At 51.1% G+C, this 13,201-nt stretch overlaps 2 protein-coding genes across 8 annotated transcripts; one reads left to right on the forward strand and one right to left on the reverse strand.

The window, feature by feature from the left end:
* Positions 1-360: 360 nt before the first annotated feature.
* Fiz1 (FLT3 interacting zinc finger 1) lies at positions 361-9,010 on the reverse strand. Of its 6 annotated transcripts, XM_031385199.1 has the most exons (4): positions 8,662-9,010; positions 8,362-8,534; positions 6,287-6,631; positions 361-2,502 (listed from the first exon to the last, which is right to left on the reverse strand). In XM_031385199.1, the coding sequence occupies exons 3-4, from the start codon at positions 6,596-6,598 to the stop codon at positions 1,312-1,314; spliced, it is 1,503 nt and encodes a 500-aa protein (XP_031241059.1). In that variant the 5' UTR covers positions 6,599-6,631; positions 8,362-8,534; positions 8,662-9,010; the 3' UTR covers positions 361-1,311. The 6 variants fall into 6 exon arrangements, with proteins under 6 accessions (XP_031241059.1, XP_031241061.1, XP_031241062.1 ...); XM_031385201.1 differs by lacking the exon at positions 8,362-8,534; XM_031385202.1 differs by lacking the exons at positions 8,362-8,534; positions 8,662-9,010 and adding an exon at positions 8,535-8,615.
* Positions 8,675-11,993, forward strand: Znf524 (zinc finger protein 524). Of its 2 annotated transcripts, none has more exons than XM_031385203.1 (2): positions 8,675-9,044; positions 10,942-11,993. In XM_031385203.1, exon 2 carries the CDS (start codon positions 10,980-10,982, stop codon positions 11,925-11,927), a length of 948 nt encoding a protein of 315 aa, XP_031241063.1. In that variant the 5' UTR covers positions 8,675-9,044; positions 10,942-10,979; the 3' UTR covers positions 11,928-11,993. The 2 variants fall into 2 exon arrangements, with proteins under 2 accessions (XP_031241063.1, XP_031241064.1); XM_031385204.1 differs by lacking the exon at positions 8,675-9,044 and adding an exon at positions 9,109-9,987.
* Positions 11,994-13,201: the final 1,208 nt, after the last annotated feature.

Raw genomic sequence — 13,201 nt, forward strand, 5'->3', positions numbered from 1 at the left:
TAACTGCTTATAAATCCACAAGGAGGGGCAGGGTCTCTTAAGCCTCTCCCTCAAGGACCTGTATTTATTTAGTGACTCTATTCTGTTTTTAAAGATTAAAAAGAAATGATGTGTATATGAATGTGGCTTTGTACATGTGAATGCAGAGCTCATGGAGGCCACATGCACAAACTGGAGCTTGAGTTACAGGTGGTTATGAACAGCCTGGTGCAGGTGCTAGGAACTGAACTCTGGTCCTCGGAAAGGATGGTATTCATTTTTAACTGCTGATTCATCTCTCTAGGCCCTAGGGGACATAATCTAAGTCCAAGAGGGAAAGAGCCCCACCTCCCTGAAATCCAGGATCAGAAAACAAGGCAGTAATGACCGAATGAGGTTTATTGGAGTCCCAGAGACATTGGGGAGAAGGGTCAGGGGGTCAGGTTGAGGCTCACAGGGGAGAAACACCTGGCCAAGTTTCCCTATCCCCTTGGGATGTTGGAACAAAGAGTCAAGTTGTATTGATGGAAAGACCAAAGTACTACAAGTCAAGGGGGAGGGAAAACCTCAATGTCTACCACCTCCACCTGGTCACAGGATTGGGAAAATTGTGGTCCAAGGACTGCGCTCTACAGCATAAGGGAATGTCTGCCCTATTACTCTAAGGAGAGTGGGATTAGGCCACAACCATTCCAGACACCAGCCCATTCCAAGTGGATAGGAGTATGTGCATCTGGGTTAGTCCAACCTAAAGGGCCAGTCTAATCTAGTGTTCAGGATGGGGGAAGATCAGTAGGGTCAGACCATTCTGCGGTAAGGGAGACCTAATCTGAGAGTTAACCTACCCTGGTCTTCTTTCAGTATAGGAAGCAAAATTGGCGGAAGGCAGATTTCGGTTATACTCATTTTCTGGGGCCACCAGTGGCTAACAGGTGTCATTTGGAGGGAATCCTGGAAGAGTCCAAGATATTGCCCTGCCCCCTCATTCTCTAGATGAAGGACATCTGGAATGATGGCTCACGAGGTGGTTAAAATCATGGGGTGCCTACATGTTATCTGCTGAGAGATGTTAGTGGAGACCCGTTTTTCATTACTATGTCCCCAGTCTTGGAGGCCAGTTGATTTGAACATGCCATATTCCAGGGGTCTCAAAATAGTCTCTGTAGATTTCAGAGAGAAATCCCCCAACAATTATGTTCTTGGATCCTCTTTGCTGAAGGATGCTTCACTGTGGTCCTATGTGGCTTCTGGGCGGCACCATTTTTCCAGGCACGGGCCTGGCTCATCTTATGGTCTGGCTCTGGACTTAGTGGGCAGGGGTGTCCTGGTTATTCAGTCCATGCCCCTGTGTAGCTTCAGGTGCCTGGAGAGGTTGCTAAGCGTGATGAAGCCCTTGCCGCAGATGTGGCAGGGGAAGGGCCGCTCTGTGCCATGCAGCAGCCGGTGACGCTTGAGGTAGCACTCGTGGCGGAAGAACTTGCCACACTCCAGGCACGGGAATGGCTTTTCGCCGGTATGAACCAGCACATGCCTTTCCAGGTCTCGAGGCGAACGGAACAGCTTCTCGCATTCAGAACAGCCAAAGATTTTCTTGCCACGGCTGGAGGAGCCGGGTCCGGACCCGCCAGCCGCCTGCTCGCCCTCACCGTCGGGGGCTGCCTCCCCACTACCCTCACCATGGCTGGCACGCCGATGCTCCTCCAGGGCGGCCAGCGCCGCATACAGTGCCCCGCAGTGGCCGCAGCCGTACGTGGCTGGGCCTGAGTGCGCCTCTAGATGGCTGGCCAAAGCGGGGGCAGATGCGAAGAAGGTCCCGCAGTCGCACTGGTACAGTGTGTCTTCTGAGGATGCTTCGGCTGCTGCGACTGGAGCCCGGGCATTCCCAGTGCCCTCTTCCCCAGGGAGCAGTGCCTCCAGCTTGGGCACGCCTGCCCCAGTAGGGCTCAGGAGCAGCCCAGCGTCCCAAGTCTCGGGGGCAGACCCCACCTCCGGGGCGTCGCCCTCTCCTGCCACCTCCGGACCCCCACCCGAGGCCCAAACCTGTGTTGGAGGTGCACTGCTCCCCTGCAGGTCGTGCGTGAGCTTGTGGCGTTCCAGCAGTGCAGGTGCATTGAAGTCGCGCTCACAGCGCGGGCACTTGAATGGCTTCACATCGGTGTGAGCGGCCCAGTGGGCTGCCAGCTCCCGGCCATGGTCAAAACGCCTGGCACAGGCACCGCATGCAAATGGGGGCAGCGAGGCCGCCGCAGCTGCTGCGGCCTCTGCCAATCCCCAGCTGGTTGCTCCTGCTCCCTCCAGGCCCTCTCCTCCACCGGACCCTCCGCCTCCACAAACCGAGCAGGGCCCCACATTGCAACATACTGAGCAGGAGGAGCTTAGGGGAGGCAAGGCCGGGCTAGGCTGCAGGGGAGCGGGAAGTGTGCCCCGGTGCTGGCGCTTGAGATGGCGGCCCAGGCTGGAGCGAGAGGAGAATCGGAGCTCGCAGACCAAACAGCAGTAGGGCTTTTCACCAGTGTGGACAACCTGCGAACGAGAGCAGAGGAAGGGCTGAAAATCTGGGCCCTGCAACAGATCCCAGGAGAATGAACCCAAGCTCTAGAATCCACCAGCTGGCTCTCCTGCTACGGTACTAGACAGGCATCAGTGGGTGTGGGGGCCACTGAGAAGGAACCCTACCTCCTTGTCAAGGCAAGTGCCCTCATGAAAAGTTAAAATACCATAATGAGAAAGTAGTAGAGCTTTATCGTGGCCTGTTAAAAGAGAGCTACTTCCTCCTGGCCAAAAGAATTGAATCTGGGTTAGCAAGATGGCTCAGTGGGTAAAGGCACTTGCAAGTAAGCCTGGTGACTCGGAAGAGATCCCTGGGACCCATATGGTGGAAGGAGTGAAGCTGAACTAGTACTAGCCTTTAATCCCAGCACTCGGGAGGCAGTGGCAGGCCAATCCTGTGAGTTGGAGGCCAGTTAGGGCTACATGGTAAAACACTCACAAAACAACCAATGAACCAAACAACAACAAAAAATGCCAAGCTGGGCAGTGGTGGCGCACGCCTTTGACCCCCAGCACTTGGGAGGCAGAGGCAGGCGGATTACTGAGTTCGAGGCCAGCCTGGTCTACAGAGTGAGTTCCAGGACAGCCAGAGTTATACAGGAAAACTCGGAGGATGAGGGTTGTATCCCTAGCAGCCATGGTGGCTAACAGGAGCTGGTAGCTCCAGTTTCAGGGAATCCAATGCTTTCTTCCTACCTCCTGGAGTACCAGGACTGAAATGTAGTACAGACATACAGGACAGAAAAACACCCATATAAATAAGTAAATGAATCTTAAAAAGATCTGAATTCTATTTTGGGCTCTGGGTGGAGACAACATTCTAATCTGCCTCAAGCACAGCACACTGTTGTCATCTCCCTCAGCCTTAATCCAAGCTGGACGGCGGTTCACCTTTAATCTCAGCAATCAGGAGGCAGAGGCAAGTGGATCTCCAAATTTGAGGTCAGCCTGGTCCACAGAACTAGTTCCAGGACAGCCAGGACTACACAGAAACCTGTCTTAAAACAAAAGAAAACGCTGGGTGGTGGTGGCGCACGCCTTTAATCCCAGAACAGGGGAAGCAGAGGCAGGTGGATTTCTGAGTTCAAGGCCAGCCTGGTCTACAGAGTGAGTTCCAGGACAGCCAGGGCTATACAGAGAAACCCTGTCTTGAAAAACAAACAAACAAAAAAACTCAAAAAAAACCTCAAACAAATAAACAACAACAAAAATGAATCCAATCCTGCCAATGACCTGGCCGGAGACAGCTAAGGGGATGGGCAGAATGGTTATCTCCTTAATGAGGTGATACACTTGCGCTCCTCAGAAGTTCTCTCCTGATGCAGTTGCTCACAGCTCTTTCCTGAGTCTGCGTGCTACTATGAGTTTTTAACTCAAAAGGCCTAACTAGTCTTTCTCTACTAGCTTCCTTTTGTCCCCCCGAGACTGGGTTTCTCTGTATAGTCTTGACTGTCCTGCAACTCACTGTAAACTAGGCTGGCTTCCAAGTCAGAAATCCGTCTGCCTCTGCCTCCCAAGTGTGGGATTAAAGGTGTGCACCAGCACCACCAGGCTATTTGTCCTTTTGAGACAGGGTTTCTCTGTGTAGCCCTGGCTGTCCTGGAACTCACTCTGTAGATTAGGCTGGCCTACAACTCGGAGATCCACCTGCCTCTGCCCTGCAACACCTGAGTGCTGAGATTAAAGGCATGTGCCACCACTGCAGGCTCCTTTTCTACTTTCTGTCTCTTCTTTGGATACCAACCCAAGCCCTCAGTGTGCTTGCCCCACACTCTGAACTTTTTGTCTCTCTGAAGAGACACCTCCCGTGTAGCTGCTTACAGAACTTCACTGATAAGCATGTCTTCTTTCTTGGAGGTCTCTCTCCTCTTCTTACTGCTTCCCCAGCCCCCAAACCCATCTTGAAGCTGCCAAGATTTATAGCTGGGCTTTTTAGGGTTTTTCTTTTAAATCCTAGTAAGACGATGCTCAAGTTTCTAAGTCTGCTTTAAATTTTTCTGGTCCAAGAGTCTAGAAACCTACAAAAGGGGACTCCATCTCTTCAGTCACAGCCCTGCTATGGGCCAGCTGGCATGTTCTCCATGATGACCTCATCTAGGAACTGATTCCCACAGAACACAGCTATGGCATCCACAGGCTTGAGTTCAAATCCCATCTCTCTTCTCCATAAACACTCCTGCCTTTTCCCTTTGTAAAATGGCCCACATCCCAGCGCCTTGCCCGATGCCCCAACCAGGTGGTTCTCCAGCAGTGTATATGAAGAGATCGCTTGTTTTTGTTTGTTTTCTTCCCTTGAGCCTACCTAAGCTGGGAAGCCACAGCAGTCCCCAGGAGTCCAGCTATTATCCTCCCCAGCTACAGCGATCTTGTGAGATGTCAACAGCATCAGGAAGTGGACGATAACTAAAGTGGGATCCCATCCTGCAGTTTACATGAGGCTGTCATTCATCCACGATGGCAGGGGGCTTTGTGGTGATGTGCCTGCTTAGGGCTGGGGTTGGGATGTTTCACAAGTTGCTGTAACCCCTCACCTGTGCTCTCTAGGAGAACCCAATTAAACCCTCTGATTTGCCAAACAGAACTTTTGTGCAACCATATTCTGGTCTGTTGTTGGTGCCCTACCTGGGGTAAATATCAGGTGGTTCTCCCAGGAACAGTTAATGTAACACCTGTGACACATCAAGGGCCTTCCCACCTCCCGGCTTTTGCACTTGGCTGGCCTTTTGACCTACAATGCTTTTCCCAAGTAGACATCTTTTCATTTTAAGATTTATTTATTTATTTTATGTATATGAGCATACTGTAGTTGTCTTCAGACACACCAGAAGAGGACATCAGGTCACATTACAGATGGTTGTGAGCCACTACATGGTTGCTGGGATTTGAACTCAGGACCTTTGGAAGAGCAGCCAGTGCTCTTAACCACTGAGCCATCTTTCCAGCCCCCAAGTGGACGTCTTACACTTCAAGTCTCAATCAGACACACTACGCCCTCTTGTCTATAGCAATCTAATGTACTCCTACACATTAATTTCTATTTTATTGTCTGGGACAGGGTCATATAGTCCAAGTTGGCTTCAAACTCTTGTATAGCTGAGGATGACTTTGAACTCCTGATTCTCCTGCCTCTACCTCCTCACAAGTGCTGGGATTATAAAAACATATCACGTGCCCTGTTTGTTTTTTTTTTAAATTTGCTTCCCAACTTTTCCCTTAGGGAACTCTTTTCTCAGAAACTGCTTTCTTTAACCTCTACCTGGTACCTGATCATTTGAAGGACTGTAAGTTTTCTGAAGGCCTCACTGAGTTCCCTTGAAGGCCTGTGTTCCATGTAGAAGAAACTGACCATTGTAGAACAAAGGAGTTGGGTGTACATGGGCCTACTGGGTATACAAAAACCTATTTTCTTTTCGTTTCTTTTTTTTTGTTGTTTTTTTTTGTTTTTTTGAGACAGGGTTTCTCTTTATAGCCCTGGCTGTCCTGGAACTCACTCTGTAGACTAGGCTGGCCTTGAACTCAGATATTTGCCTGCCTCTGCCTCCCAAGTGCTGGGATTAAAGGTGTGAGCCATCACTGCTCGGCCTACATAAACCTAAACCTATTTTCAAGATGGTATAAACACAAGGCTGCGGATACTGGAAGGCATCAGCAGTAGAGAACTGTGGGACAAACTTACTAGCCAGGGACATCTGTACCTGCTTTCCCTGAGTGGAACGGAGTCCCAGTGTCTCAGCCATGTGTGGCTCCCCAGACTCACCTGGTGGTGCAGCAGGCCAGTGGAGTCTCGGAATCCCTTGGGGCAGGCAGAGCATCGGTAGGGTCGTTCACCAGTGTGTGAGCGCAGGTGGTTAGCCAAGTTGAAGCTATGCTTGAAGCCCTTACCACATCGAGGACATGCATGGGGCTTGAGAGCTGTATGTCGAGCAAAGTGGCGCCTCAGGTCTGATCGGTAACGGAAGCTCTTGCCACATTCGCTGCAGTGAAAGGGGACCCGAGGCGCAGTGGCTGATGGTGCTGGTCCCGGAGCAGCGATAGAGGCAGGAACCACGGGCAGCGAGGAGTCTTCCATGGTGCAAGGTCCAGTGGTGGGCGGGGGCTTCCTCTGGAGTACAGAAGACACACAGGTAAGAGTCACTTCTCCACTGGCTATCCCTTCCCTTGGCTCAGAAGCAGCTGTCCCTGGGAGACTATTGAAACACTAAGCCACGCCCACCACCAAGCTGCAACCACTACCCTTTAAAATTTTCCCACTCTTTACAAACCCTCCTCGTTCTGTAATCTTCCTAGCCACATCCATGTTCTTTTTTTCTTCAAGAGGTGTTCTGAAGGCAATCCTCTCCAAGCCTGCTCACTACAAATTAAGGCCCTCCTACTCTTGCTTAGGTGTAAGCTGCCTCTTTTTGAGCCCCTCCCGCTCTTCCCTAAGCATTCAGTATTTCTCCACAGACCTCTTGCTTCTAAACTCTTTTTTTTTTTTTTTGTAGACAAGTTAGCAAAACAAGGGTTTGGGGCTGAGCACATTCGCCTCATGCTTCTAGGGAGTTCACACTAGTTCTGTAGTTTCAGAAAAAAAGTAACTTTTTACGAATGAAATGACACTATGCCAGTGCTTACCTCATACAGTGATGGTTTGAGCTAAGTAAAATTGTAGCAAGGTGTACAACACACTTAGGAAAGCAGAGGCACAGAAAAGACTTAATAGAGCAGTTTGACCAAGTTCCTCTTAGTTCCGTATGCTTCTAAGTTAGTCTGACTTTTCTAAGTTAAATCTTCACTGATACTTGCTTCCAAATCCCACCCAACTTTTCCTTCAAGTAAGTCACATTTTTCTATAATCACCTCTACTTCCCTATTATTTTCTTAGCTTGCCGCTAAGCCCCTCCAAACACTTTTACCTTCATGACAAAAACCTGATAGTTCCACTAAAACTTTCCAAATTGCACACCTACATCGCCCCCCCCCCCGCCCCATTGTCAAGGTAAGCTTTTAAGTCACACTTCAGGCAAACTTCACACACAACATACTCTGGGCCTCTCTTGTCTTCTTACTGGACCCCATTTTTCCACTAACCTTACGAACTTTCTTCAGTTTTTCAATCAAGATCCTTTCCCCCGTTGCATGTGATCCACGCCTAGGCCCCACTTTAAATAAACCTCTCCCATTTTCTAACCTAGGCCCCACTTTAAATAAACCTCTCCCATTTTCTAACCAGTGTCGACCCTTTCTTGAAACCCCTCCCCTCCAACTATAAGCCACACCCCAACAAGCTCCTCTTCCAGTTCTGCCCCGCCCCAACCACCTTAAGCTCCGCCCCGTCCTGCACCCCACTGTGTCTGGTGCAGCTGGGCACCCCCCCCCGCACCCCTCCCGCTCGATCTTTCGAACAAGGCCCGGAAAACTGGCCCTTTGTACCCCTTTCCCTGTCCCTAGAAGGTGCAGTCTCAGGCGCCCGGACTGGGGGCAGGTTAAGCTGCCCAGGAATTAGGCAAGACCACCTTGCTTTTGCGTTGCGGAGGTCCTGGAGACCAGGCAGGACCCCCGGAGGCCGGGAAAGTCTGTCCGCTTTCCTGTCTAATTACTTACACCTCCCTCTGGGCGCCGACATTTTGGGCAGCGGGATCAGCGTCACTTCCACCAGAGGGGCCCCTCGACTTCCGCCTCAGCTCTCTTCTACGCCCCCCCTCCTCCCCTTTCCCCGCCTTCTTGGCTCCTCTGTCCCGCCCCCACCCCGCCCTTCTGGTTTTCCTTTCCTATTCCCAGCCATGGAGGTTAAAGAAGCTAGGCTAGCGCCATTTTTGTTAAGGGCAGGGCGAAGGGCGGTGCCTAAGTTACCCGGCGGCGCCATATAGACTAAGGGCAGTACACTCGGCGTGCAACATTTCGTAGCCCTCGGTGCGGTTACGGAGAGTCAACATAGATGTGTTCGGTTAAGATTCCTTTTTTCTAGCCTTTGATTTCTGCTGGGAAGGATGCCGGAAGAGGGAGAAAAATCCAAGTGGTCAAACCTGTTCAGAGTTAGGAAACACCAAGCACCATTTTACTACTTTTACTCCATGGAGCTTTGAAGCTGTTGGGCGCCATGTTAATTTGGGGCACTTAGCAGCCATTTCCCGCTTCTCATCTATCCGGTACCTGTATTTGATTGGGTCACCGGGTTGGGAATGCTTCGTGGGAGGAAAGGCATTTGCAGGTGGTTGGGGATTTTTTGTGCGTGGTCACTGGGCAAACGAAGGCGACTGATACGCAGGCGCGTTAGTTGCTGGCGTGTCCCGGCCTTGGGACCCAGGGCATCCTCTTTGTTCCCCGCGGGCGCTGGCGGCGGGGGAGGGAGGGAGGGGCCGCCGGCTTCCGTACCCAGGGGCGGGGCCCAGCTCGCTCTCCGCCACCACCCCCCCTGGCCCCGCCGCCGCCTAGGGGCTGGGCCCCCTCTCTCCCGCCCCTTCCCACGCTTCGGCCCGTCGCCCCCGGCGCGCGCGCGCGCGTACACACGCGAGCCCAGGCAGCATGCAAATGAGGTACCCAGAGGCGGGGGGCCCGGGTGGGGGGGGAGGGGGAGGGGGGTGGTCCCGGTGCGCGCGCCCGAGCGCGCACCCGGCACCTGTTCCGGGCTTCTTGGCTCGCTCCTGCGCACGCCGACCTCGCGCCCTGCCTAGTGGTCCGGGCTCGCGCGCGCAGACCCCCTCCTGGCAGCCCCTGCCACCAATGTCCCCGCGCCGCTCATTGGCCACCGTACCCTGAGGGCCCGCCCCGCTTGCGGGCTGGGCCACTCGCGCCTGACGGGCACGCGTCGTACCGGACTGTGGGTGGGGGAGGGTCGGAGAGCCACTCTCTCACTTCATAGGTATGTTCCAGAAACTCAGCTTCTGGTCCAGGCTACCTCATGGTGCAAACCATATGATCCTGGAAACGTTGCTCCTGTGTGGACCTCATGCTGTGTGCATATTAAAAGGGGGGGTGCAAGTTTTGGGGGTGTAGCACAGGCCTAGTATGTATGAGGCCCTGAGTTGGATAGCCAGCACCACACACAAAACTTTAAACCAACCAAACAACAAAATGATATGAAGAGGGGTGCAGGGTTCCCCGACAGCATCTGCTGCTAGCTGCACCTGTAGTGGCCTTTGACCCCAAGTACACTCAATCCTACTGTCCTGGGATCTTGTGGGCACTGTGAAAATCCTGCAATTCTGGATGCTTTCTGTTTTCTAGGCTGTGCACCAAGGACACTTTGAAGCTTCCGTATCCCATTCTCCCTACAACCTTGGTGTATTTGAGTTTGCAGAGAAGGAAACAAACTCAGAGGCAAAGCCACTGGTAGAATCACATGCTAACTATTGGCCAAATGATAACTGGATCCACATGAAACCCTTTGAGAACATTCCCTCAAAGGGCTGCTGGGAGGCTTAACTGTCAGTGCTGCTGTGCTGGCTCTTTTGTGTATTCTGTTCACAGCATATCTGGGTTAGTAGGTAAAACAAGTCAAAACAAACAAAACCAATAAACAACAAAAATCCCCGAGTTCCATCTTACAAAAGATACAAATAAGCTCAGAGAAGTAAAGATCTTGGCTAAGGTCACACAAAGGAAGGGACAGATTCAGCATTTGATTTCTGGGCATATGACTTCAAAGCCCAGACTCTTGGCAACTACATATATATCCTTCACAAATCAATAGATTTTGGCAAGGACCTGTCTCTCTCCATGCCTTCCATCTCTGTGGGGAACAGGATCCTTTTGAGACCTTTGTGGCCCACAATTTGATGGACTGTTTCAAGGCCCACATTCTTAGCTGGATTTTTTTTTAAATTTATTTATTTTGGCTTGTTTGACTTTAAAGGCTTTTTGTAGTTACTGTTCTGTTGTTGTTGTGATGGAAACACTATGACCACAGCATCTTATAAAGAAAGCATTTTAATTGGAGGTTTGCTTACATTTTTTCAGAGGGTTAGTCCCTGATCATCTATCTGGGTTGGGAGAATGGTGACCAGCAGGCTGGAACAGTAGCTAAGAGCTCACATCTGATCCATAGGTTTGAGGAAGAGGGAGACTGGCTTGGTGTGGGAGTTTGAAACCTCAAAGTTCACTCCTAGAGAAACACCTATTCCATCAAGGCCACACCTCCTAATCCTTCCCAAACAGTTCCACTAATGGATCCAGACACTCAAACATAGAACCCTATTGGGGGTGGGGGTGGCATTCTTATTCAAACCACCATGAAAGAAAGCCTAGATCCAAAGGAAGGGTTAGGAAGTCATGGGACACCCTTTGGTGGATGGCAGTCAGTATGTCTTATTCACTTACAGAATTGTCTTGTTATCTGAGTCTCAAAAGACTTTAGAAGGGATAGGTGAGGTACTGGGGTACACGGGGTCTTAGACCCTCACCACACTGACACCGCCCCCTCTCTTCTCTTAGCCGGCTCCAGTACCCAGACTCAAGCTCCCCACTGCTCAATGGACAACCCCAGCTCAGACCCGTTGCCTTCAACTTTGTCTGGGGAGGAAGAAAAACCTCTGGCCTTACTGCCTCCTGTTCCCCGGGGGCGTCGAGGCCGACCTCCAGGAGGAGCCACCACCTCCAATCGGACTCTCAAGTCCTCCCTCCCTCGAAAGAGGGGCCGTCCCCCCAGATCAGGGCAGGAAACCCCATTGACAGCACCAGTGGACAGCGGTGGCAGCAGCGATCTTCTGTTGATCGATGATCAGGGTGTTCCTTATACAGTTCCCGAAGGGTCAGCAGCAGATGGGCCCCAGGGCTCTGGTTCCAAGAGGGCCCCACACTTCTGTCCCGTGTGCCTGAGAGCCTTCCCCTACCTCTCTGACCTGGAGCGCCACAGCATCTCGCACTCAGAATTGAAGCCACACGTGTGCAAAGATTGCGGCAAGACCTTCAAACGGTCCAGCCACTTGCGGCGCCATTGCAACATCCATGCTGGCCTTCGGCCCTTCCGTTGTGTGCTCTGCCCTCGCCGCTTCCGAGAGGCAGGGGAGCTCGCACATCACCACCGCATCCACTCTGGTGAGCGACCTTACCAATGTCCCTCATGCAGGGTGCGCTTCACCGAGGCCAATACTCTCCGGCGCCATTACAAACGCAAGCACCCAGAGCTTGTGGGGATGCCTGTGCGCCTGTGCCCCCCCAACCCAAGAACCCAACCGCTGTGGGATGACGATGAGGGTGTCCCTGTTCAAGAAGGGGTACAGGAGGAGAGTCCTGAAGGACAGGAGCCTGTTTGGCCCATATCTTCCACCACTTCTCCCCTGTCTGGGTTTACAGCGGGGGGTTCAGCTGGTGCTGGGCTTGGGCAAGAAGGCCATGACACCCTTGTTTCTGGTGGGATTCCCACCACAGAAGGGGATCAGAAGCAGGGACCTAAACCTCTGGGTTCTGATGCCGTCTAGCACCATCCTGTGGACTGACAAGCTCTGGGAGGCATGGGCTGTGGAAATAAATCCCTGCCTACTGACTTCCAGTGTGTGCTCAGTCATGGTGCCTGTCCCGTTCAGCGTTCCTCCATTATTACCTTGCCTGACAGTGGTATGTGTGCGTGATTGGAGAGAACCTCATCTCACATATCTCCTTAAGCATGGTGCCAAAGAACCGATGGCTAAGAACTTTTGCCCAATCTGACCTCCTCCAGACAAGTACTGTAAAACATTTACCTTTCTATGCAAACGTGACTCAGGGCTCTTCCATCCTACTTAAATTCCTCCAAATTCTACATAGACACATTTTGTTCCCATTTCTTTTCCAGAGGACTTCCTATTTGGAAGGAAAAACTAAGTTGAGGGCTTGATATATAGCTCAATGGCCAGCTCAATAGCGTTTAGAGAGAAGTGTGTGAGCTTGAGGGGAAGGCAGGGCTGAGATGAGGTTCAAAGCTCGGGCAGGAAATCTTAAGTTGGAGCTGCCCAACCCTAGAGGAGGCTGAAAATTGGGCTGAGGATCAAAGAAGTTTAGGCTTGGCTGGCAGAAAGCAATCTAGAGGGAATGAATGGTATTTAACTGAAGGGTGGAGCTTAAAGGAAGTACTTTTAAAATGAAGCAGAGTTCAAGATTTTTGTTGTTGTTAAAAGATCTTTTAATAGAGGCTTGCAAGGAAAGTGAAGCACACTTGTGAGCATTCATAGGAACCTAGGAGTACTTTCCCAAGCAGAATATTAAGGCTTAACTGTTAGAGAAGATTGCCATTCAAGCCATGGAAAGAGGAGAAAAAGGTACCAAAAATGGAGGGCTTGGCTGTATAGAATTAGGCTTAGCTGTCTGTAGTGTAATGGGGCTGAGTTAAGAAAGATTTATAGAGCTATGAGTGGCTAAGTGTAAAGTGTGTCAAAGCTGTGATTCTCATTTAAAGGTGCATCAGAAGTGTTTCAATTCGGATGGATTCCTAAAATCCATCCCAAAGCTTTCTATTCAGTAAGTTTGATTTAAGAGTTAAAGAGCATCGTGCTAATTGATGCCAATGGTTGGTAACAACTAACTTTAAGGGAATGCTTTCAACGTGCAAGTCAGAACTACATACAAGTTATTAAAGAGACATCCCTATAATCCCAGAATTCCTGAAGGCTCTGATTGGAGTATTGCTCCAAATTTGAAGCCATTATGGCCTACACAGGAGTTCAAGGCCACCCTGACCCACAGTGTGAGGCCATGTCTCAAAAAGAAGAAATCAAAA

This window comes from Mastomys coucha, unplaced genomic scaffold (genome assembly GCF_008632895.1).
Source record: "Mastomys coucha isolate ucsf_1 unplaced genomic scaffold, UCSF_Mcou_1 pScaffold21, whole genome shotgun sequence".
Classification (NCBI taxonomy): domain Eukaryota; kingdom Metazoa; phylum Chordata; class Mammalia; order Rodentia; family Muridae; genus Mastomys; species Mastomys coucha.

Excerpts from the sequence above, each read along its gene's own strand:
- Fiz1 (XM_031385201.1), bottom strand. The coding sequence starts at position 6,598 with ATGGAAGACTCCTCGCTGCCCGTGGTTCCTGCCTCTATCGCTGCTCCG. Across the intron at positions 2,503-6,286 it reads CTGGCCTGCTGCACCACCAG|GTTGTCCACACTGGTGAAAA; the intron begins GTGAGTCTGGGG and ends TCTCGTTCGCAG.
- Znf524 (XM_031385203.1), top strand. The coding sequence starts at position 10,980 with ATGGACAACCCCAGCTCAGACCCGTTGCCTTCAACTTTGTCTGGGGAG.